Genomic DNA, 25,640 nt, shown 5'->3' with positions numbered 1-25,640 from the left:
CAGAACTAGAAACACTGTGGGATACGGTGGCCACGCTGGCACCGTTCAAACTTGAAATTTTTTTTTCCTGAGGATGAACTATGGAATTTCTTGACACAGACTAGGTAGCTATTAAAAGATTGGGTTCAAAAACAATAAGCACATCCAAGTAAGAAAAATCCATTAATCATTCTTAATAGAAATAGCCTAATTAATAAAAAAAAAATATGGTGGGGAGCCACAGAATGCTACATGTAATGACATCTCACAGACAGTATTCCCAACACAGATACCCTGTGTCCTTATATATTTCTTTAAGTGTTCACTGCTGGCTACTGTTGTATGTAGACTCTGATCCAGATGTCTGTTTTCATGCTCTCATGAGACATCCCCCCAACAGTTCCAAGTCAGGATAAAATTAGAACTACTGCTTAACCACCCTAAGCATAAGGAGGACCGATTTCTTCTCTACAACAGTTGTACCCTGGACACCTGTTAAAGTTAATAAAAGCTGCAGAGGAAGGCAAAACTTTAGCCATAAGTGATTGTTTTCAAATTATTCTTAAGTGTATTACTTCCTTTGAAGAACACGCAATTACAGTTAAGATTTATTGATTTCATAATTCCACTTAGAGAACTAAATTTAAAATAAACGAACCCCAAGAAAGTTCAGTATTCTATGAAGCGGATGTTTAAATAATCTGACTAGCTGATATCTCTGCACTATTCATAGTGAAAGGATTTGTTAAACTCAAAACGTGAGGTACAATCTTCTGAAAGTAATTCTGAGTCAAATAAGAAGCTGAGATGGTTAGTTCTGGAGAGTGACACTAAAACTGCTGTAAAAAATAGAAAAAAAGAAGAAGAAAACTCACTACAGGTGCATCAGTCTGAAAGAAGAGCTGCTGATGTACCTTGATGTATGAGGGCTTGGCTTACCATGGAACTTCAAATCCCATAGATTGTTTCTTTCCAGACACTGTCATTTTGGTAACCTTTGGCACAATTTCAGATTCCATTCTGGCTGACTGTGAATCCCTTGTTTTTCCTAGTAATAGACAAAAAGTAAGTCTGAATTTAAAGTTGTGACTAACAGGTGTTATATATATAACTTAACAAATTACATTACTTCTCTTCAATCCAAAGATACCAGGCTGTGATGATGAATTCTCAAATATCAGTATCTTACATGCATATGTTACATATTTATTCAAAATAATCTACAAACAGTTATATTTATTGTGAAAATCTCATCTGTATCTCCAAGCATTCATGACACCTACACCATTCAAGAACTTTGATGCAGGATGCCAGAAGCATTTAATGCAATATAAGGATGAAGAAACACTTTGCAGCTGCTCATGAGCTGATTAGGTTAATTCTTATTTAGAGGGTGGGTTTTTTTTGCCTTAACATTGTTGAGCCTCAAGGCTAATGTAAGGTAAAAAAATATGTCTACTTCAGGTACTGCTAGCAGCAGCACAAACTATGTGTGGGCTACCAGGTCTTCCCTGAAACCTGGAAACAGCTGTCTCGTGTTGAATTACAGCGAAGCAGCCAAGCAATACCCAAAAGCTAGCTAATATAAAGGTTATTTAGAAATAATTACCAGAACTGAGTAACTTAATTACTTTAAAGGTATCAATTTTTACCATAACTTAAATGAAAACACAGTTACAGTAAGGTTCATTCTTAATTTTGTGAAACTACAGTTTCATAACTAGTAGCACTACAGTGCTATTAGTTTCTTGTCAAGCTGTAAAAAAAAAAATTATTTACTCTGGGGAGGGGGAATTTGAATAAAAGTAGTAAATTAGCTCTTTTCTTTCCACAGCTCCATCATCTTTAGTATGTTAGGATCCCTTCTCCCTTCAAGAAAAAAAAGACTTCCAGCTTTACAGTGTGAGTGACAGCAGCCATACCTTGTGTTCTGAAGTGGGGTTGGAACAAGATGATCTTTAAGGTCCCTTCCAACCCAAACCATTCTATGATTCTGTGTTATACACACAGGAAAGCAAGACAATAGCCTGAATTCAGAATTAAGCTGCAAGTTTTAAACAATCTTCACATACAGATACATCTGAAAACTAGAAAAATGCCTCTACTCTTCCAGTAATAGAACAATTCAGATAGAGTCAAGTGAATACTTATATTGAATCACAAGTTAATCTTTTAAGTATTTTAGGTTACTACTGTAAGATGAACTGTTGGAGTCACTTGGTCCTACTCATTAAGGTTAACTCTTTATTGCGTTCTAAAGTATGATGGCTATACCCTTAAGATCACAGAATCATAATGCTTTGCAAGTTATACATAAGTTGCAATCAAGGCTGATGAAGATTTCAGTTAAGGAAACAGAATGCCACAGATGTGTCTATAATAGACAGCATACCAAAAAAGCTTTTGCACAACTTTTTCTAAACAATCACACTATAGATTGAGACAATCTTATTTAACTGATGACTTGGTCTTCATCTCCCTCATCTGCCTTATCTGTTGATACTCATTTTATTTATATGTCACCTGGAAGTCTCTGGAAGAAGTAGTCTGTATATGTATTATTAATAGTTGCATACCAAGTACACTGTAAATCATGAAAAACAGTAAGAGAAATAAAGGCAACAGCAGAAATCATGGATTGCCAAATTCACAAATTATGTAACTGACAAACAAATAGTAAAGATTCAGAATATAAAATTCTCAGATCACTGGACAAGGACTACTAATTAAGCACAAAGATTTTGCTTCATCTTCAAGCTCCTACATAGGTCACCTACAGCATTTTTTTAGTAAGTAGTCAATATCTTGAGTTACAGTAAAAATTACCAAGTTTGCAACAAAAGTAATGTATGTTTTTTTCCACGTCAATTCTAATAAGTTTCAAGTAGCCATCACTTTCAACTGCCAGTTAAACATGAATGCTTTACCTGTCATTTGAAAGCTGAATTACAGTTAATTCTCAGAAAACACCATGTTTGAAATCTGGCTGCTAGGAACTAATAATTACAAAAAACACAATGAAATTGAAATGAGCTTAGTTGAAAGAAACCAAGATAACAATTCATATCATAGAACTTGAAAATAACTTGCAACCTACTAGCAACATTTGCTACGTTTGATCCAAAATCAAAAGCCAAAGGTTTTAAAAAAATACATCTTCTCCCATCAATTTAGAAATTAAGCTTCACTCTGTACAAATACTGTTGGGGTGTTTGACACCGATCCAAAGTTAAATGTACAAGTAGACAAAATACATTTAACGAATCAAGTATTTGACACAGAAAACACAGAAATTTAAAGCTAGAAATTAGGAAACACTAGAAGTTGAAAGAAGATACAGAAATAAAATTACAAAGAGCAAGAGAAAGTAAAGTTATTGTCCATCCACAGCATTGACAGTTTGGGTGTTTATTTTGTTTATTTATTTTTGTAAAGCATTAATATTTCAGCATAGGTGAAGCAAGGAAGCAGACCAGGATCATATAAAGGCAAACCAAACCACAGAAGATAATCCTGGAATGGTAGCATTCAAACAGATGCAAAGACAATGCAAGAATTATTAGTAACACTACTGATAGAAGCGTCAAATATAATTTTCTGACCTCAATGTTTTATAATCAAGTACAATAAAATCAAGCAGCGCATTTGAGATAAGGAACAAGTCTGTCTTTTGTGCACTGCAGGTACCATTAAAGATTAATAATTATGGGCTTCATTACGAAGGACACAAGGCCGGGAAAGGAGTATACTTTACTATCTAATCTATAGGGCACAGGAGAAAACTGCATGATAAATTCTTATCTGCTTTAGCAGGCAAAGCAAAAGCTATTCAGCACTTAACAGATCGTATGCAAATCCTTAAACTGCACCTTAGAACTAAAAGGAAGTCAAGGCACAATGCTGATATAATTCTTAAAACACTTCTTAATCAACAAGCAGAGTATCCTATGGCAACTGACGTGCACTAGAAACCTGGAAAAGTGTAGGAGCAGTAATCCAAATCTGATTAGGACAAGAGCAGCTATGAGGAAAATTAACCTCTGAAGGGACGGATGTATAGAATATGTAATCTTTTGCTGAGAAAGGCTTCATCAAGTTCTTCAGGCCTACTGCCATTTGGGCATTCTTAAACACATACCTAAGCAATGTGATGACAATACATTTCCTAAATCAAGCATATACATAAAAATAAAACCAAACACAGATACACCTTTCATAAACTCTTAAGGAAACCCCAGTACCTCCTTGCTACATTTCACTTAGTCCAGCATTGCAAAAAGCAAAAGTAAGGGTCGATCACATGTAAGGAAATGCATCGATTGGCCAATGGTGTCAAATTGCAGAGCAAGAGATTTTACTGAAGAGGACACTCCACAAAAATTTTGGCAATTCAGTAACTTAACACTAGGAAAATTAAAAGAAATTTTCCTTCCACGAAAATACAAAGTATAAATTCATAAATTATAAAAACGTAAAGGCTTGTTAGCATGAGACATCTCACAATTCAGAATGTTTAAAAACCAAAACTTCCAACCTATTTTAAGCAAAGTAGTTTTCAGACGGATCTTTGGTATTTAGACTGCACTGACATCAGATTACCTAGACTGTAGCTACGAGTCAAACACTATTACAAAACAAGACATGCACTCATGCATCTTGTCTTAGTATTAAATTAGGACGAGCCTGATACCAAAGGGAACAGACACACCTGCACTGACATTACTCCAGTACAACTATGGCAATGCGTGACAACTTGACAGTGAAAGTTCTCTTTCCTTTATTATTCTTCTCTTTGCTCTTACCCTTCCTGTGACTGACACTTGGTCTTCTGCCTTAAAACCCTTTCGATTTAGTCAAAAAGTATTACTAATGACACCTGCTGTAACTTCAAAATTATTAAAAGTACAACCCCAAAATCTGATGGCACAATAAAGTGTTTGCAGACTGATGAAGACGACATAGGCACATATATACGCAGGAAGCAAGTAAAATATAGGGACAGTCTTTAAAAATGAAAACGGTCTCTCTGCCTGTTCAAGCTGGAATAGCAGAAGTGTACGGATATAGTCAACCATCTTCCATTACTGTAAGCAACTCCCTAGATTTTGGATTTCCTTTGTAAAAATGGTTGTAAGGAGTACCTGTGAAAGATTTAAACAAACAAATCAAAAGATTATTTTGGATTCTTTATCATACATAACAGGCATGAGAAGTTATTTTTTCAGTTTTTGTTTGTTTATATACTTACTTTGAAAGTAACAGGAAGATAAAAATTGGTCTTTTCTCTAATTCTGTCGGAGGTGTGGAAGTTATTTTTCAGTACTTGGAAGAGTTGACTGTCTCTGTTCCCAGGCAGTTTAGAGGTGCACAAAAACAACAGGAGTCTGTTAAACAACCACCATCTCAAGAAAGACATGTTGATACCCAGGGAAGCAGGGATATCGGCTTATTTGGAGAAAAGTATACTAGCACTGGGTATTTAAATCCACACTGGCTTTGTTCAAACAGCCATACCTTTTCAACAACAGAAACAAAACGCCACTGTTTTCAATTCCTATACACAGAGGCTTCTCATCTCAATTTGTCTTCCCCTCATCAAGTCGTATAATTGCACTGAAACTTTAAGCTCAACTACACCATGGCACAGAGATCCGGCTTCTGATATGATGAACCAGAATATTCAATATGCCTGAATTCAGCTTGAAAAACAATAAAGGAAGAATGTCAGTATGTTAGGCATGTCTTTAGTCTGTGCTTTTTCAGATGGCAATCCCATTTAAATAAATCCATGTCTACACACAGAACAACTACTAGCAGTGTATAAGCACTGGCAAAGGAATGCACCTCCAAGGGAATTATGTGCTAATTAACTGTAGCCAGATTGCAGTTTCTTTTTCTTTAAAGCTTCAAGTCATTTACATGCTCTTGAAATTGTTACTTGGTTTATATTTATTCTTTTATTTTCAGAAGTGGTATGAGCACTTAAAGAAGAAGGCTGCGCATTATTTCAATTTTGAATGCAGCTGGGAAACCTAAAAGCTATTGACACTTAATAAACAGAATTTATTTACTTAAGCAGGTCCTCCTAGCGCTGTCTAAACCAACACTACCATGGAAAAATACACATCTAACACCATGCCTTCTGATCTAGGAGATACAGTTTGCATCCCTTACTCTGCTGCAGACTTTCTATTTAACCACAAGCAAGCCACTTAACCTTTGTCTACTAATTATACAGCAACAGCTACCAACTGCATAAAAGAAAAAAAAAAAAGACAGTGCACTGGTTTTGTGCACCAAATCATGAGCTTGTTCCAAGTACATTTTGTGACTCACTTATTAAAAAAAATAAAAATATTTTTGCATAGACTACTGGCAGTGCAACTATTGAGTGTATTAGTAACAACAGAAGCACAGGCAAGACACACTTCAGCCTGAAAAGCAGATTTAATAACTGAGGCCTCAATAAAGATAATAATTCCCTTCCTATATGCTGTGCTACGATTTAAAACTAATTTTAAGGCCCTACGATTGTGAAAATATTACAAATATAGACTACATGAGAGAACCAGGTGCAGAGATGCCAGTCTGGTTACATACAATTTTGTGCTGAGAAGCATGTATCACCTGTTTGCCCACACATATGTGGGTTCATATTAACATCTAATACATCCATCCATCATTGTAATCAGCTATTTCAAAATTTTGACTGTAACGTATCCCGGTTAACAAATTTCAAACTGTTTATAATCGTTCTATTTGTGCCATAAACCTCACCAACTTCTAGCCTTTCATTAAAAACTTTAATTTGCCTTAAAAATAGTAGAACTGTATTTTTCTGCCTTCAAATTTCACAGCAAATAGGAAAAACAATAACACAAGGAGATATAAACATTTGTCAAATTAAAGAGATACACTACTGAAAATATTTATTTTTTTTAAATAATTCAACTGAATTATTTGACAGTCATAAAATCTACAAAATGCTGTAGGACATGGCAGCAACTTGCAGCACAGTTAAGTTTGCCACAGAGCACCCTGGGATGTTCAGTGGCAGTGCTACTGAGTATTAGCATTATCAACACATCATAGTGCTGGGAATAGTATCAGAAGTCCGGGATTCTCAACCATGTCCTACCGGTACATAACACGACTACTGAACTTAGAACATCCCAGATTTCCTAAATTTAAACCTTTAAAACATTGTGCCTGCATATAATTTGCTGCGCACTCATCACCGTAGCCCATCATTTACATTTCTTTGGATGTAACAGCAGTGACAAAGTCTGCTGCACGTCAGAGGTTCAACATACAGAAATCCTCTCTTATGCAAACGTATAAAGCAATATAGGATAACTGGGAAAGGAAAAATTATTTAGGAAAGTCTCTCCCACTTCTATGATCCCAGAAGCATCAGCAGCCCTCCAAGGAACACCTCTGATAGCAAAGAAACACCACCTAGCTCTAATAAAAATGACACGTGAAAAAAATTCTAAATAAAATGTTACTTTAGTATTTAAATTATACCAGCTCAAAGTACTCGCTTTCAGGAAAATGCACGACATTATACTACTAAGAACCACAATATACAAATGGATGCTACTGAACATCCACAGCACCAGTGCTGAGACACAGCCATTCTAAAGACACTACTGAAAACAATTCTCCAAACAAGAACACAGAATTTTTCTTTTTAAAAGAGAGGTTATTTCCTAATAGAAACCACAGTCAGGGGTTTTCCAGGTAGCTTCATCTTGTTGTTATAACTATTACCTTCTCTGCAAAGTTTCAGATGGTGAATATGACTTTTTTCTTTTTTTCATGAAACTGGGAGTAGGCATTTTCACTGAAAAATGCTGAAAATAAAAATGTCTACTTGCACCTAACTACAAGAACTTTTTTGGTTTGTTTTTAAGGTTTGATACAGCAGGAGAGAGGAGGGATACAGCAGGCTATTGAGTGGTATTTCTGAGTATGTCCAAGATGGGCCAGTTCCCTGTGGCCCACAACAAACAAATAGCACAACTTGTTACCCCAAAACTGAAGTTCCCGAAACAGTTTGCTTCACTACATGCAGCGGGAACAACTGGATGTGCAGCAGGCACAGTGAGAAGGGCTGGCAGCCTCGCCTGTTATAGTCAGCTGGCACTTCTCATTGCTTGGGCTTAATTTCAATGCTTGTGACTTTCAGCAAGTTGAACTCTTTAGTCCAAAAATTAATTTGTTCAAGTGAGGTACCTGCCTGGGGCTGACATTTTTTTTCCTTCCAGAGAGAGAGAACAGGGAAACTGGAAGAGAAAAGATCAGACAGAATGGTTTATTTTCAAAAACGGCACCTGAAGAAAAAATTACCTGCATAAATGAAATCCTTCCAGTGATCTTTTCACCTGAAAATCCACTCAATTTGGCCTTGGAAAACAGTTTGCACAAGCTCTTATGGCTTAAGTTTCAACAACTAAACCCCCAAAATACTTCATCAACATTCAATATGTAGCTGCTGTGGCTGTATTTGACCAGGCTGGACTCGGTTGTGTCACCTGAAAGCAAATCCTACGTCTCCTGTGGTCTCCGTAGTTTCCTACCACATCAGTAAACCGGAGGTGTGAATCTGCCTCCGATAATCATAAAGTAAACAAAACTTGGGGGCAAGAGAGAAAACCAACAGTGAGCACTGGCAAGCTGCAAGACTCTCAAGCAAGCAGATTATCAAGGATAGACAAGGACTACATGAATGAAAATCAATAAAGCAGAGATGATGAAATGAAAACTACAGTGACCACAAAAAGATTGACAACATTAGTTAACAACCTAACTTGGGGAAAAACTGTGTGTAAGGAGAGTGAGAAAGTAAGAGGCCACATACTCAGTGACAAGTTACACGCAGAGCTAAACATGAACCAAGAAAGCAGAAGAGGATCAGAACTGAAAATGAACACAAACTATGGGTGGAAAAAAGTGAACGTGGAAAATAATCATGGCCAATGACTGGAAAATAGGTAGGAAACTAGGAATGGCTAGATAAGGAATTGGGAATGATAAAGTGGAAAAATGGTATTGCAGTGAAAAACTTGGAACGACAGGAGGAAATGTTGTGTTTAGGGCACAAATGGAAATAAAAAAAATCTCAACATGACTAAATAAATTAGAGCATGAGAAGGACAGAGACATTGACATTAGATCAGGTTGAAGTGGATGGGGTGGAATGTGTTGTAACAAGGCAATAACACATTTTCTTTCCTGCCTGGAACTTAGCCAAAATTTCTGGAGTCTCACCATCTCTCTTGCCATCAACACTTCTTCGTCAGCTGAAGCCAAATGATACGGAATACAGCAGTCCGCTACTGCTGCAAACTTTTGCTCTTCTTACCCAAAACAAATACCTTCCCATTGAACTCTTCTGGCCATCAGAACTTATTCAAATCACATGTATTCAAATACTCAAACAGCATAAAATTAATGTCACCTTTTAATAGCTATATTATAGCCTATATAAATAAGCTATAATAAAAAATAAGCTATTTTTTCTCTGTGATTCTCTATTGCAACCATTCCATTGAATGGTGTTCATTTAATTTAGAATTAAATGAATCTGATGTCCCACAGAAACCTAATGTCTCAGAGAATGGTAAAATATGTTTTTATATAAAACTTTTTACTGACCTCTGTTACAACTGGGAGCATTCAGTGTTTTAGCAAATTAAACTTGTATGTCTCAGTACCTGGATGCTCAACACAACATTCTAATCAGCATTTATCTGTAAGAAGTTATGTTTAAGCAACACATGTCAACAAAGGAAGGCATAGTTAAGCTTTATACGTAGACCATTGGTATGGTCTTTCCAGAAACACAGGTAATTGGTCTGATTTACATTCACAATTAATATATTAGGGGAAAGAAAGGTACTGGAGTAAAACTCAAGATTTCCAGTTTCACTAAGCCAATACTAAGCCCCGTGTAAAAGAACGGAGATCTGCTGTACAGAAAGGCAGACTGGTATATGTGTGTGTGTGTGTGTGTGTCTGTTTTCTTCTAGAGATTACACAAACATCAGCTGCCTCCGTTTGATGTTTCTGATACGTAAAATTGCAGAGGTCCAATAGGAATTCGCAACAATCAAAACAGCAACTTTCTCATCCGTCAAGTTTTTGAAAAGAATGTCCCTGTGGTATTTCTCATGCCTACTGCTTACAGTTAAATGGACTAAAATCCAGTCCTTCACATCATCGTAACTCAGTACAACTCATCCTGTAACTACCGAAACCTTATTTGGGGGAGGTGTATTGCTTTGCACTCTAGCAATGCCAACAATGCCCCTTCTCAATCCGTAACTGAAGTTACGATCTGCTGTAAAAATAATTTATTAGACATTTGCAGTTGTTCTGTAACAGCACCTTTACTCCCCCACACATACACAACCGTAAGTCGTTGGTGGTGTTTTCTAATTCAACGAATTTTTCTTAAATGACTGTGAATTGTCTTTCACTGAGATTTAGAAAAAGCTCAGTCGGATATTTCTGAAGTGCAACTTCCTACCATAAATGGTCATGTAAAAAGCAGAGTCAGCACTATGGGCAGGATAACCCTAAAAAGATACCCCCTTTAGCCAGTAACTTAATTGAACAGAATACACAGAGTCCATGCAAATTACCAGAATTTCTGTTAAAACCCTGGCCCAAAATGAGTATGTAAAACTGAAAGTACAATATGTACATTCTATTACAATTATATTGAATTTCCAAAAATAACAGACAGCAATTTCAGGTTTAGTTCTTAACTAGTATTATAATGCCAGAGGATGGTGCTATTTGCCTGCACATCATCCAGGTAATTCAGAAACAACATCACGCCTTTTATACATCGACGTTACGCCTTTTATACATCAACGTTACCTACGCAAGTACATTCCTTTTGACTGCATTGCAGAAGTGCAAGCATTCTATAAAAGAAAGCTTTCCTGATCCACAACATCTATTTATGCACCAAAATTACTCCAGTATGAAACAGAAGTTTAAATGTAAGAAGAATAGTGAACAAAAAAAGCATACTAGCAAGTTGATAGTACATTAAAAGTAAAATCACCTTATATCTGTTCAACTCTTTCATGACCATTCTGCACATTTTCTCCAAAAACTTAATGAGACAGCCTTTTAAAGTTGCAGAAGGAAAAATACATTTACTAGTTGTGCACAATTAAGTATGTTGAAGCTGCAAGTATCTCAGTATTTATAAGTTCTAGAAAATTGTATTTTGCAAACTCTTAGTGTCATGAGAACTTCAAGGTAAGATTAGCTAAAGCCCTATTTAATTTAATTTAGGTTCTCTGAATTTTCAGCTCTCCCACTCTGATGGTGACAATACAACCACACTAGACACTGACTGGGCCAGAGAGCTCACATATCTATGGGAGAATTAATAAATTTTTTTCTTGAAAGTCAGTCAAATTTGCAAGTTTTTACTTGTCCACGCATTCACTTTTTTATTTCTCTACAAAGTTAGCCCTGTATAAGAAAAATACAATTACTTGATGGCCCTCCATGATTTCAGGGATGGCAGTGCAAATTGCAGTGTGCATAGGGCACATTTCAGAGTGGAAGATTTGTGGCCTCAGAGGACCAAAATAACCACCTAGTATTATATCAAGAATTTATCAGCTATTGAAAAAAACAGTTTAGGGACTTACATAAGACATGATTTCAAAGAATCAAAAATGTTCAACAGATTGAGTACAGTTTAAAAGAAAAAAAACATAATCAAGGTCCAGCAGTACAGCAATTATTGAAAACACCATGTATACACACACACTCTCCTTACTGTAAATTGAAACACAAATGCATTTAATAACAAAAAATTGAAATTGTTCATGAGTACAAGGGAGACAGACTCACTGACTGACATTGACTTTTGCATTTCTGTGTGCAAGGTTATGGTAATTAAATAGCAAATCCTCAGAGATGTCCCCTTTTATTCGTGATTTTTTTTTCCTTAAAAAGACAAAAGAGAGACATACACTATTTACATATTTTACAAAAAGTCAGCCAAAGACTCCAATTTTGAAAACTATAAATGAAGATGAAAGGAAATAATGGTATGCGTTAGAATTTCATTAAAGGTAAAGAACAGTAGGAATGGTGGTGTGGGATTGCCAACAGGAATGGGACTGAAAAGATGGAAGCACATTATGTGGAACAGCTCACATTTCAAGGGTTTTTACTTTGCATCGTGACAAACTGATTTCTTGATCATGCTCGCCATGCTCACCACCTCCTACTCAATAGAGATGGAGACCTCTTCCCAAGCTAGTAGTAAGGACACTTCTCTGGTATCTGGTAAAACTAGGCACAAAGTCCTTACTATAACCAACAGAGACTATAAATGATATACATATCATTTACAGCACAGTAAATGTTCAGACTCTTGACGTTTTTTTGGGTTTTGGTGGTTTTTTTTTTCTTTACAGTTTGGCAAGCTACAATCTTTCAATTAAAAAATCTTTCACTATAGACTACTAATCTACTTTGGGTGTGAGCCTCAGTTGAGAAACAACCATCTTTGTGTGGTATGTTCAGTATTTGTTCATATACGGAACTCAAAGCAGACCTATCTTGCATTTTTGGTACAAATACTTAAATGCTAATTAGATTCTACAGTCCATAACCATTGTGGAGACTGGAACTCAACAACAACTGCTTCAGGACATTGCTGTGCTCCCATTAAGACAGAAAATTGCTATAGAAGAAAAAGATACTAAGGTACAAAGATGAATAAACTTACATAACTTCTTCTACATGAACCATAAATAATCTTATAAAAAAAAATGTGCCAAAAAGTACAGCAACTCTGTATTAGGTGCAAGTACACAAACAAAAATTCATTGTCGACAAAAAAACCCTGTAATGTGGTGAAAACTATTGTGCCACTACAAATCCCAAAATAAAAATCATTAAAAGATATTATTTTGATCAAAGAAAGTAGACACAGTCGTTTTCCGAATTGTCACAGAATGATGTTTAGTGCTTGAGTTTCTTGACTATAAGTGATTTTAATAAATTGAGGAAAGTGACAAGGAAAAAGCTGTCTGTATTCATCAGAATGGAAATAATGATGCTGGAAGGCAGGCTGCGATGAAGATGAAACCAGCAAAACACAAGACTAACATTCTACAAGCTTGCCTGCTTTGCAGAAACAACTGCGTTCTATGGGAGGTCTCAGTGAATAAGCAATGCCTTTTACTCTGAGTGGAAAAAAAAATTCTGAAGGAACAAGAATAAGCAGTGAAATAGGAACTAACATGATACACATAATAGGTGCTCTCACTTTTTAAGAGTGGCAGTCTAGCAGAACAGCGTCTGCCTGTGTACCCCCGAGACAATGGGAATTTTTTTCAGAGCAAGTATTTGCAGCTGTGGACGTGGATGCCTTTACTTAAGATAAGTAGTTGACTATTATAAATAAAATATTTGAAGAAAAAACCCAAGATGTCTGCTCACACGAACTAAGAATACAACTGATGGAATGATGCAAAAGGTACCTCTGATAGCTGACAAGCCCAAAATACATAAAATTTCCAGACCTAGCAGCTCATAAGCCCCTGATTACAAAAGAGCTGTATTAAAAGATGGAGTATATTTTACAGTTTTACAAAACAGTATAGCTCAAAAATACTGTAACTTCAAAATCCTACCTCTTTTGCTATTCCAACAAGCCTCTTAATACCCAAAACTTATGAAGCTACTGGAAATGCATAACCTTGTAAAAAGTTAAATGATACATTAACTGAGTTTATTTTAAAAAGCTGTGAATCTTAAAACAATTTAATACATACATGTAAACGTCACCGGAACAATTACTTTGAAGAGAAAACTGTTAAACATGTTTAGATTTTTACCGTTTGTAATGTATCAGAAAGAATAAATGTTAAGAAAGGACAAATTGGAAACAAAAGGCATTATAATGCATTGTTCTCCTTTGCACATGTAAATGAGGTAAAAGTTAAACATTTCACACAATCTGTTCAAAGGAAATTTGCTGAGTGAACATACACCTTTTATAGTACTTGTTTTACTAGGACTAAATGTAAAATAATGAAGCAAAACACATACGCTTATCAAACCCAAGCCAAATAATTAACAAGGTGCTGTTTTTCCTTTGTTTATTTTCCTCCAAATTAGAGACTAATGTTGATCGAGTACCTGCTCTTCCCCTCCTTAACCCTTCCAATGTTTCAGATTAAGGGGTGATGTTTTATGTCATTAGTTCAATTTTCCATTATTCCTCAACTACAAAATATTAAGTAGCTTTTTAAAAAAATGTAACTGCAGGATCACAATTCTTCAATAGAAATTTCAGAAGTGCCACTTAAAGTTTTAACACTTTTTCTTACAGCCAATTCAACCTAAGATAATTAAAAAGAAATGAGATTTCTAAATTATTTCTGATTAGATGGGACAGTTTAAGTATTCTGTAGACATTCAGCATCAATTTAAAAAAATAACACCAGGAGAAAACACATAAGATTCCTTTTAGCTGAATTTTGTTTTCAGTGTGTTCTTACATCATGACACCAAAGGCTGTAGGTGCATCATCAAACAAGACGTTTCTACAATATGCTCACAACCTAGCAATTCAATACTAAAGATTACATTTTACAATGTGCTATTTACCAGTGTCCTCTCCCTACTTTTTATATAAGGTACCATTTAAAATCAGACATCTTCCCACCATAATCCAGAGTCTTACTCCTCTCCTTAATGCAATTTTCCACTCATGGTGGAACATTAGAAGAGAAACAAAGGGAAATGAGGCTTAAAGTCTGGTCACGTTCTCATCTACTGGTTTTTGGTAGCATGTCTATAGCAGTGGGGTATAAGAAGATGCGTTATTCCAGATGTGACTGCTCTCTACTGGAAGAGACCTTGACGGGTCATAATTATTCTAGAGAACCAGAATTTTATTCTACATTACTACTGGGATTCAAAACTCAGCTTTTCTGATATAGCTAGCTACATTACCACTAGAAGCTCTTGCTGGTACACCTTCCAGGTACTCCTGTGCTGTAAAGGACTTTTTTCTGTATGTACCTCCTAAACTTGAGCAACTCCTGCCATTTGGAAAAAAAAGAGTACAATTTCAGTTTTGTCCTCAACGCTACACAGATGAAAGTTCAACAGATCACAAACAAACCTATTCAACAGCAGCTGTCTTTAACAAAAGACAAATAATAACTAAATACATCCACAGGAGAGGATAACCACATTCTCAAAGCACAGTTTGAGATGCAAGCTGTTACATAAAGCAGTTTGAAACTACTAAGGCATGCTTTACTGCCACATAATTCTCTTCTAGTTTGTTTCTGTCAAATTGTCTGTTTGTCTTCTCTGTAAGATCAACAGGCCTCAACATCTACTTTTGCTGCCTAATTGAAGGCACCCTGCTCATTTTCTAAACTAACAGAATTACTTTGCCACACTGCTATCTTGCCCTGTTCATATAATAGAGTACATTTGAGGTAGGGGAAAAGGCAGAGGAAGCAACGGCTATTAAAAAATACAAAGAATAGGGAGAAAGAAAAGCTTTAGCATTCTTTGTTATTTAAATGTGTTAGTGGCAACACATTTACAAAGAATCTTTGAAACCTATGTGTGAAACTGCTAAAGATCTCTCAATCTAACTTGCAAAACAAAACTCAAGCTGCATCAATGCAGTAGGCTGATCAAGCGTACTGAATTTATCCACAGTCCAGAACTTCGCAGTATTAAAAACAACGGATTAGCAGAAAAAAAAAGGCCAATGAGTTCACACATCTATTACTACCATTTTAAACACAAATCTTAAACTATCTGAAAAGACACGAAGACAGTTTTCCTGGACCACCAGTGTACACCACACTGTTTGTACAAACACTTAGCTACACCAGATTATATACCAGAAAGACATAATTCCATAAGAAACGCATTATGGATGCTACTAGTAACAATGGATGTTATTAGGGATATAGAGAATCCAACATTAATTAGACGATTAAGCTGACAGAAGGGCTTTCAGAAACTCAGACAAAAAAGTCCTAATTGGATTTATCAGGGGAACCATTGCAAGAAGTGCAGATACTGGCTAAGCCGAAGTAAGAAAGGTTGTTTGAGATACATAGCAACATACGCTTCAGAAGCAGAAAATATATTTAAAAAAATAAAACCTAGGAAAAAAAAATTAGGAAAAGTTTATAAAATTGCCCCACCATTCAGCATAAGAAATTTATTCACCAACATAGTTAAGTTTTCCCTTTTTAATTGGAGCATATTTTACATTATCTGCATTATTTATCTACACTTGCATTGTTTATGTATATTATTGCTCTGAAAATTTCTTTACTCCACATTTTCTTATGAACTCCTCTGGCACCACCCAAAGTGTGGCACCATATATCTGAATTCCAGAGTTATCAAAGATTAACTTGTTTAAGTCAAAAAAAACCCCCAAAAAAACGGAGACTGAACATCGCCACAATCTGAATAGGGAGACCTATATTTGGAAAATAGCAACCTATATATAGACGTGATGTGAAACAGCACTGGAGGCTCTATTCTTCATTGCCAGAATCATTCAGAGACAAGAACTGGTTTATAAAAAGCTGCGTAGCTGTGTTTAGAAGAAAAACTGACTATAGTAAAATATAACCTACAGTTTTAAATAAGCTTTGCAAGATTTATCAGATGCAGATGAATGCCAGGAAACGTTCATTTGCCAGTCTGAAGCAGTGCATTTCACTCTATCGTGACTTTAGAGAGGAACTTGCATGGAATTAAGTTCATTGCTTAATGTTTTCCTCTTCCTTGATGCAGTGAAAGAGTAGTTAGACATTCACATTTACAGCAGTACCTGCACGCGCGCAGATAGCGTCCACAACCTCACAATAGTTTGTTCATATACATACGTTATCAGAAAAATAGCGTTAAAAGCATACAACTCAAATCACAGTTGTGCCTTAAAGATTTTAAGTAAACATTTTTCAAGTGGCACTTTTCCTCCTTTTTTCAACTTAAGCATTCAGTAGCACTTGGTGTATAATGCAGTTTCACCATCTTGCCTAGTTGACAAGCAAAGTTAGTCATTTTCCTGTTTATGTGGGTCAGCAATAGGGAAGAGGAAAACCTTAAAAATAGGAAAATGTGATTCTAAAACCACAAAAAGTGTAACAAGGACTCAAACAAGGAGTACCAAAAACAACTGCAACTCATATTTTGGAATTCATTAGATATAAAATTTCCGTTTAGGCTGAGCTTTTATATGCAGTAAAAATACGGAAGAAGAACTGAAGCAACAACCAGTCAAAGCTCTTCCATGTCTCTGCCAACTGGCATCACAGCTTCTGCAGACACAGGTATTTTCCATATTAAAGTTACCTAATTTCCAAGCTTTTGGCATTTTAAGCATGAATCTACCAGGGATTCTGACAGTAAACTCATGAGTTTTAAGTTTAATGGCCATTTCAAGTGTCACAAGTATAAGAGCAGGGAGGAACCTGGTACGTTAAGCATTTGTATCTGTCCACTCTGAAGACCAAAATGCTAGTTTTATGAAAGAATACAGAGGCTGAGATAATGAAAAACAGATAATATTTTGTTACCCAAGAACAAACTCATTCAGGTGCAGAGACACGCAAGTAGTGGGTGGGTGGCATTTCTGTTGGTATGTATGTGGCATAGTGGACTAGACTATGCAACTAATATGTTTTATAACCATATTGAATCACATAGAATAAAAAAAAAAGTATGATACTGCAAAAACACATACAGAAGACAATACAGAGATAAGGTAGGTATTGATAGTGCAAATTTTACAGGGAAGGAACAATAGTATTTATAGTGAAAGACAACTAGCATAAACAGACATTGTAAAGTAATTTTGTGTTTTAAGCTTGCATGTTTTAAGCTTGCATGTTTACGTCTTCCTGGCTTTTACCTTTGAACTTCATTTTTTATTTTTTACCTGTGTTTCCTATTAGTGTTCAAGCTCCTTTTCATCAGTAACTCATATATTTGAAATGGTTTCTTTTGTTCCCACAATTTTGGATTTGATATGCCTATACTTCTAATGTTTAGATGTCTTCCTAGTTTCTAGAGCTCAAATGCATTGCTTTACAACTGCGAAATACTACCATCTTTGAGTACTCAAGGGTAAACTTCAGGCAGGACTTAAAACATTTGAATTCATACACAAAAGAGCACTACAGCAGCAATCATTCATCCTTAAAACTTTACAGAATTTTTTAAAAAAAATGTTACTCCAACCATATCTTCCTGGCACTCCAGCAATCACATCTGCAAAACTATTAAATTCTTCACTTTACCTTCTACAGACACAGAGAAAACCAACTGATGGTTCATCTTTACCATGACCTGAAGGGACTGAGAAAGAAGGCCACTGTAAGAACAAGTGGAGCTATTGTTTCCCCAGGATCTCCGGTTCTTTCGGAATCCCAAAGTTCTAAGAAGGACACAATCATTTTTAGTTTTATCTAAGCTCTCTTAGCTTCCAAGCAAAACACCCAACTTTCATACATGATATAGTCAACTATGAAAATGATTGACTTTGTATTGATTTACACTTTGTCCGAAAAAAAGTAAACCAAACTAGTGTTAAAGGACCATAAAAGAAAACTCAGAAAAAGCCTGGAGTGTCACTTTTTCCAGTGTAGGTGTACAGTATGTATGAGGAGAATCTCAAAAAGGTATCTCAAAGGATTTTTAAAAGCTTTTCATTGCTGGTGACACATTTTTCCCTGAAATAAGCCACTTCCTTTCTAAAACCCACACAGTACCTCAGTGTCAAGATTCAGTAACTTCTCAAAGTCTGTGTATATATTTTTCTTACACAAAACACGGAAGTCTTAAATTCTCATTACTTTCCATGATTTAAGATATAACTATATCATCAGTCATGTCAGATTTCAAATATTTCCATTCAGTAAAGAACACATTGTCACAGACTGAATACATGCTGTAACTGAGTATCATCGAGTACAATGGGCTCTCATCACTATAGCGGGCGTTTTGAGAACTGTTCTGGGAAGTTGGGGACAAAAATTTCTTCTGAGCTACCCGGGTATAAATACTTGATTTTCAAATGTGTGAAATCAAAGCATTAGAGCCCAGTATGATAAATGGAAGTAAAACTTGAGGGAGTCTAAGCTAATGAAAATATACAGTATGTCACCATTAAACTTCAGAATGTTTGCTCCTCCAAGATTTCTTTGGAATTCTCCCTATAAATAAAATCCAAAGTATCAGTTTGGGGGTTTTCATCATTTAAGACTCCCAACTTCACTAGTCCATTAACCACAGAGCAGAAGTGATAAAAGTTATCTGTTAAAGCATAATAATCTGCATTCTGACACTTTGCATTAGGAAGCAACTGCTATCACAGTGTCCATCTGTAGCATAAAAAGACAGAAGATGAATAAGTGTCTGTCCAGGGACTGAGAAACGCCCATCATTCTGAAGCAAAACCAAACCTTGCTGCATTCAACAAGAGAAAATAAAAAGCTAATTACATTAAGTCACGTTGTGGTAACATTTGTGGGACTTCTGTTTATTTGTTACTGCTTTAAAGCAAAAATGAAGGAAGCTATTTATACTGGAGATGCAAAAAAAGAATTCTAGAAAATTGAAAGATAAACATTAAAAAAGTGCAAGCTAAGCACCTACTAATTTTACTTGTGGCTTTTATTCTTGAAACTACCCACACTGCCTTAATAACTACGTCAAAAACCTAAATACATGCAGTATTAAAAAAAAAAGCGTAAATCAAAAAATAAATGCCAGTGAAGAAATACCCACTTTATTAACACCTGCAAGCAAAGCAGTATAGTCCAACATTTAGAAAACTAGACTTGAGCTTGAGACCTGCGCTTTATTCCTAGATTATCTGGCATATCATGAGTAAGGCTTTTCAACTTCCTGTGCCTTACTTTCAATTTTGACTCATTACTGTGAAGCTTGTTTCTTATTAAATATTTATACACATAGCCTTATAAAGGCCCTGTTCTTAGTGCTGTTCCTGAGAATAGCCAGTGGCCCTACAAAGACAGCTCAACTACAAGAATGACTTCATTAAAAAAAGACTAGATTCCTTGCTACCCCAACAACAGTCAAACTAAACATGCTCAGTTCACAGTAGTTTTAATTTCCTGCAAGGACTGCACATTTACAGACATCTGACCTCCTTGCTGGTACATCACTAAAACCAAAAATCTTACGTGTCATAAAGCGGTTAACAATTCCGTTAATGGTGCCTGAAATGGAATAGAATGTAGCTCACTCACCAGTATCTGTATTTGTTCTGCAATACTAACACAGGCAAAAAGAAATGAAAATGCAGTTTAGCTAGAAAAAAGCAAGCAGAAATGAAATGAATATGCACAGAATGCAGATCCTTTTGACTAAGAGGGTACCATTTTTACATAAACATCTTTTAGAAATTTGAATTTTAAGAAAGGTTTCTCAGAGAACCCATAAATATCAATGTCAAACAAAATTATTTGCTTCTCTTGACTATAGTGAGACCAAACTTACTACATTAGTGCATTTCAAATTGCAGTCTCCTAACGTCACTAATACCCACAGCTGAGATCAAGCGGAGGATGCCTGAGAAATGCTGCACATGTCAAGAAACTATGTCACCAGTTAAAAAGAAATTTATATTAAGATTTCATTCTTTGATTTTATGGACAAAAAGACTCAAAATAGCCAATAGAAATACTAAAATAATATCCATCTCCATCAGTTATTACCTCCATATGTTGACATGATGATGAATAAATACTTCACAAGCAACTTTTCCCTAAAATCTCCATATTCTCATTACAAAAAGAGTAAGACAATTTTCATTATGTCTTCATAAGTCTGTAATCCTTAACAAATTGTTTGTGAGTTTTTTGAAAATGTATCATTTTAATCTCTGCAGTCTACAACCATTTTACAGGTTCTAGTCATCTAGTCATTTTATTTCCAGAAAGTTGTAGAGAAGGGCAATGGGTTACTTTCTAAAGGAATCCTACCAACACTAAGCATCCAAATCAATTACTTGACCAACAAACCACTGACATACCTTAGGAGTCACTGACAATTGTTTTTAATGGGCCTTTCAAAGTATGCAACAGAACGCGTCCACAAACCAGATAAAGAAAACTTCCATGAAGACACAGGCACCAGAAACCCGGGAACCATTTCATAAGAATCATTCATCTCAGCAATCATCCAAAATCACAACCTGCAATTAGCTTTTTCTTTTGGTAAAAACGTATACTTCAACAAACAGTCTGCATAAAGGAGCAACTGGCTATATAGTACAGCAATACTAAACGAGAGACCTGTTCCCACTGAACTGCTTTAAGACAGCAATTTGGGAAGACCAAAACACCTAGCTTCAAAAAATAAATAAATAAATCACCATTGGCTTTGATTTTTGTTCCTTCGCATTGTTTTCTAGTGCAAATGCAACACAATGGTTTCACAAAAGAAGTTTCTCTTACTTCCCCACAGAAAATCCTCCAAGGTCAAAACCATTGGCACACACAGAAGTATAGATAACTTGGACTCATGACATTTCCTCATCAACTGAATTGCAGTTTGGACATAGTGAATTGAACATTAAATCTACTTAAGAGTTTATCAGCTGTCTACACTTCACACAAACCAAAAGAAAAGCTTTAAGTTACCCATAAAAATTCAACTCAGTTTCCAAAGAAACAAAAAAGCAGAGAAGCGTCCCCTTTGAGAACTTCAAGAAGTTTATTTTTACTGCATAAATTACAATGGGATTTTTGTTTTGTTTTTTTTCCTACCAACCACAATTCATAATCAACATTTAATACAAAAACGCTTTAACAACCTTGAAAAGCTGAGCACCTCAGAGTTGAAAGAGATGTGAATAATTATGTCTATAACCCTAAAATACTGCCCTTGTACAAAGGTACTGCAATAAACTATATACGTTTCATAAAGACAACCTATATCCTACCTTCATACAAATACTTTGTATACCTCTTCATTTCTGTAGTAGTTGCTCTATAACTTTTTGCATGAGTATGGATTTTCAAAATTGTTGATTACTGAAAAATGTATTTGAACAATGTGATTAGAGGAAATAGGGCAAAACACAAAATTGTAAAAACTACCTCACTGCACCACCACTTAGTCTCTTAGAAATGAGATTTTGAAATATTGTTGTGCAACAGTTCCAGAAAATCAAGTAGCTTGCTGCCTCTGAAGCTTAAGATCCTGAGAATTGTCAATGAGAAATTACTCATATAGTTATATCTGAATGAAAAGTAAAAACCAGGTATGTGACATTTTAATCACATTGGGTTTTTTAAATCTGAAGCTTATCTTCCTAACATTCTATATTTTTCTCAAAACAAAAGCGTTTTCTGTTGTAATTAAAATACAGCTAAATATAATTATGTTAAACCACATCCCAAAGAGTACAAAGCATCAATCATTTTTTATATCCCAATGGGTGTTGTTATTTTCCTGCCCTTCTTATACTTTGACTTTCAATTTGCCCTGGTTTCCCAAAACAAGTTCAGATAGAAGTCAGCTAGAAAAAGGAAACCTAAAAGAGAAAAATGGAAGAGGTATTTAGAGACACGTTAAGAATGTTGATTTTTAAGAAATCGACTGTAGTAGCTCTAATTTCTACTATAAGAATGAGCTTGAAAGCTAACTTCAGACAGTTGCTTTTTTCTGATTTCACTGATATCCTTTCCTATTTAAGATCCAAATAAGGTTTATAAATGCTATCAAAATGATCTAAAACCCCCAAAACTTTATAAACCCATTTCTAACCAAAAACAAACTGGAGCCTCAATATGGTATCTGAAGACAGACTAGCAGATGCCAGTTTTTGCCTTACTTTCTCCAAAGGAATATTCCATGGAAAGAAGTATGCCCATGCAAATCTAGACAAGAACTGGAGCCTGTTTCCACAATAGGTAGAATCATTACAGAACATTCAATCACAACTCTGTTTCTATCACGTAAGTTAATAAGAAATTGTAATTAAGTCAGTCCTTTAAGAATATGCATTTTATTTAGGTAGATAAAGCAATGTCCACAAGGCAATTTTATATGAAATTATTCAGCAGCCACTTAAAAATTATGTCAAAATACCTTAGGAGTATACAGTCTGAATACCAAAAAAGTAGTATGTCTATGTGGTTTAATATTATCTTTTTTATGTCCATATGCAAACAGAGACACAAGTACTTTGCAATGTTAATGCGTGAATTCCAAAAGAAATAACAATTACCTGCATTAGACAAAGATACACACTCGCTGCAAAACGGGTGGGGGGGTGGAGGGAGAGAGTTTTATACATACATCAATAAAATAAGCTCAATGTGTTAAGCATAAAATAGACAGTTTTGTTAACAAGAATTCTAACATTCATTAGGCAGAAATACCTCAATGCAAAGTCCAAACACAGACTTCTTATACAAAAATGCCATATACCATAATATCATATTCTAAGACAATTAAACCTTTCACTAATGACACAAACCCAGTTCTCAATAAGGAAATTAATGACTAGTTAAGGAAGCTATTAAAATATCTGTTTCATTTAAAAAGCAAATATAGTAACACATTATCTTTTGTTTATAAAAATAAAACTGTAAAATTTTCCAAGCATAGAAATAAATAATCTCTACTGAAAATTAATTGTAATTCAGGTTTATCCACCTCTTAGGCACCTCTGCAGTGTTCAGCCTGCAGGTTTGTATTAATTCAAGGCTCACTTCAGGATTCAGGATTGCAAAATGAAGAAAAATCCCTCCCCTACTCCTTATACACTGAACAGCATGTATTGCTTCTTCCGGATCACTAACAACACTGAGACAAATGCAAATGAAAAAGTATTTATATATGAAAATATAGCTACCCAACAAGAACCAAAATTGTTTACTAAGGTATCAATCCCCCAGTGAGATCCGCAATAAATGTATAATGCTGATGTCCTTTGGCTTCAGTCACTTGTTCAAACTTTAATCTGCATGAAACCCACGGGAAAACCAAGCTCCAAGTACTACACACTGCCACCTACTACTTGTACGTACTTTCCAATGGAATCCATAGGACATACATTTAGGTGTACATTCAGTTCAGGCTCTAAAATTATTAAAAATGCTAAGAAGTTTTATGCAAAGAAGAGCAGCCAGGGCAATAAGAAAACAGACCAGAGAGGTTCAACAAGAATAAGAGAAAAGATTTAGAGGGAAAAACAAAGCTATTAAATGAAAATTTAAAGAACATGCATGTATTAGAAATCTCTACCTACATTGAGGCCTTTGTTAGGGCCTCAAGAGTATTTGGAAAATAAGAATGTAAAACCACCTAACAATAAACCAGGCACAACGATGCCAAGCTTTGCACTAATATTTCACTTTTAAACATCAGAATTTCTCTACTTTAAGAGTACACACGGTTTTGGAAAAAGTGAACTTTAAACTCTCCAAATAAGACATTTTGCCTCGGTGGGAAAAACAGACTTGGACTTTTAAGCAGCTGGCAGTTAACAGTTGGACAAACTACAGAGAAACTGATCACTAAAAAGCATTTCATATTGTTCAAAAAGCAAAATTTGCTATTAAGACTGATTAATAACATAACCAGTATATAATCAGCATCAGCCAGACTTTTACAGGAAATCTTCTGAGGAAATAAATCAAGTATACCCCTGCTCATGAACTTATCAGATCATAGTATGTACACTGGATGGTATTATTTACACTTCAATGCTTTAAGGCACTCAAAATAGGTAAGGATACAGATGGCTAGATTAAGATGTCAACTAGAACATAAACACTACAGCACTGTCATTATACAAAACTTTTATTAGTAAGGGTAAGAAACATTACTTTCATTCAAAAGGTCAGAGGTCACACTGCTCATAGTCCTAAATGACAACACCATCAACTAGACAAACAAGCAAAATATACAGAACATGAGATTTGTACCTGAGAGCACTGGAACATGTTTTATCTTATTTAGAAACAAAATTGTAGTGCAACCTGAAGTCAGGAATAAATCTAAAGTTTCTGTCTCCTTTTTGATGTAACATGCTCAACAAAAATTCCATTAAAATTAGATGAAAATTATATCTACTATTCCATGTTAGCTGCCAAGTTTAGCATGAGTAAGTGTATGGCAGTATATGTACAAACATATTTTTCTAGTTGCAGCAGCACCTTTATTGCACTTATTGCTGTTCAGAATCTAAAATACTAACATTGACACTGCAAATATATTAAAAGTAGTAATGTGTACTAAAAGGAAAGTTGAAATACACGTGCAGTTACTAATTTGACTAACAGAGGCACCAGAATCTGGTGCTAAAAAAATAAGTCCAGAATGTCCTGATTCTGATCTTCCATCTAACGATTCAAAGTAACATCAATGGCTGCAGAGAATATATTTCCATTACTAAAGGAAGCTTTCTTCAAAACAGACAAGAGGCAGACACAAACAGCACTTACGCTTTGCCTGATTTTTTTTTTTTCCATTGAGCAAAGACTTTCATGCTAAAGTTGAAAGAATTGTTATTCCAATACTTCTCTGAAGAACTTGAGAATAAGCCATAGAATCCTAGTGAAACTTCTCGTGAAATA

The 25,640-nt window shown here is 35.3% G+C and overlaps 1 protein-coding gene and 1 long non-coding RNA gene across 5 annotated transcripts in view; both read right to left on the bottom strand.

Moving 5' to 3' along the window:
• HBS1L (HBS1 like translational GTPase) overlaps positions 1-25,640 on the bottom strand; it is a 62,602-nt gene that overhangs the window by 25,101 nt on the left and 11,861 nt on the right. For all 4 annotated transcript variants that reach the window (XM_054193821.1, XM_054193825.1, XM_054193822.1 and 1 more), the window contains one exon: positions 919-1,027. In XM_054193821.1, the coding sequence (XP_054049796.1) occupies positions 919-1,027 (109 nt within the window). The remainder of the gene's footprint in view (positions 1-918; positions 1,028-25,640) is intronic.
• LOC128906532 (uncharacterized) lies at positions 8,217-25,573 on the bottom strand. The gene is made up of 2 exons (XR_008465201.1): positions 25,509-25,573; positions 8,217-22,588 (listed from the first exon to the last, which is right to left on the bottom strand). It is a non-coding gene; the product is annotated as an uncharacterized LOC128906532 (long non-coding RNA).

The sequence above is a fragment of the Rissa tridactyla genome, chromosome 3 (genome assembly GCF_028500815.1).
Source record: "Rissa tridactyla isolate bRisTri1 chromosome 3, bRisTri1.patW.cur.20221130, whole genome shotgun sequence".
Taxonomy (NCBI): domain Eukaryota; kingdom Metazoa; phylum Chordata; class Aves; order Charadriiformes; family Laridae; genus Rissa; species Rissa tridactyla.
This window is presented reverse-complemented; position numbering and strand designations above follow the sequence as displayed.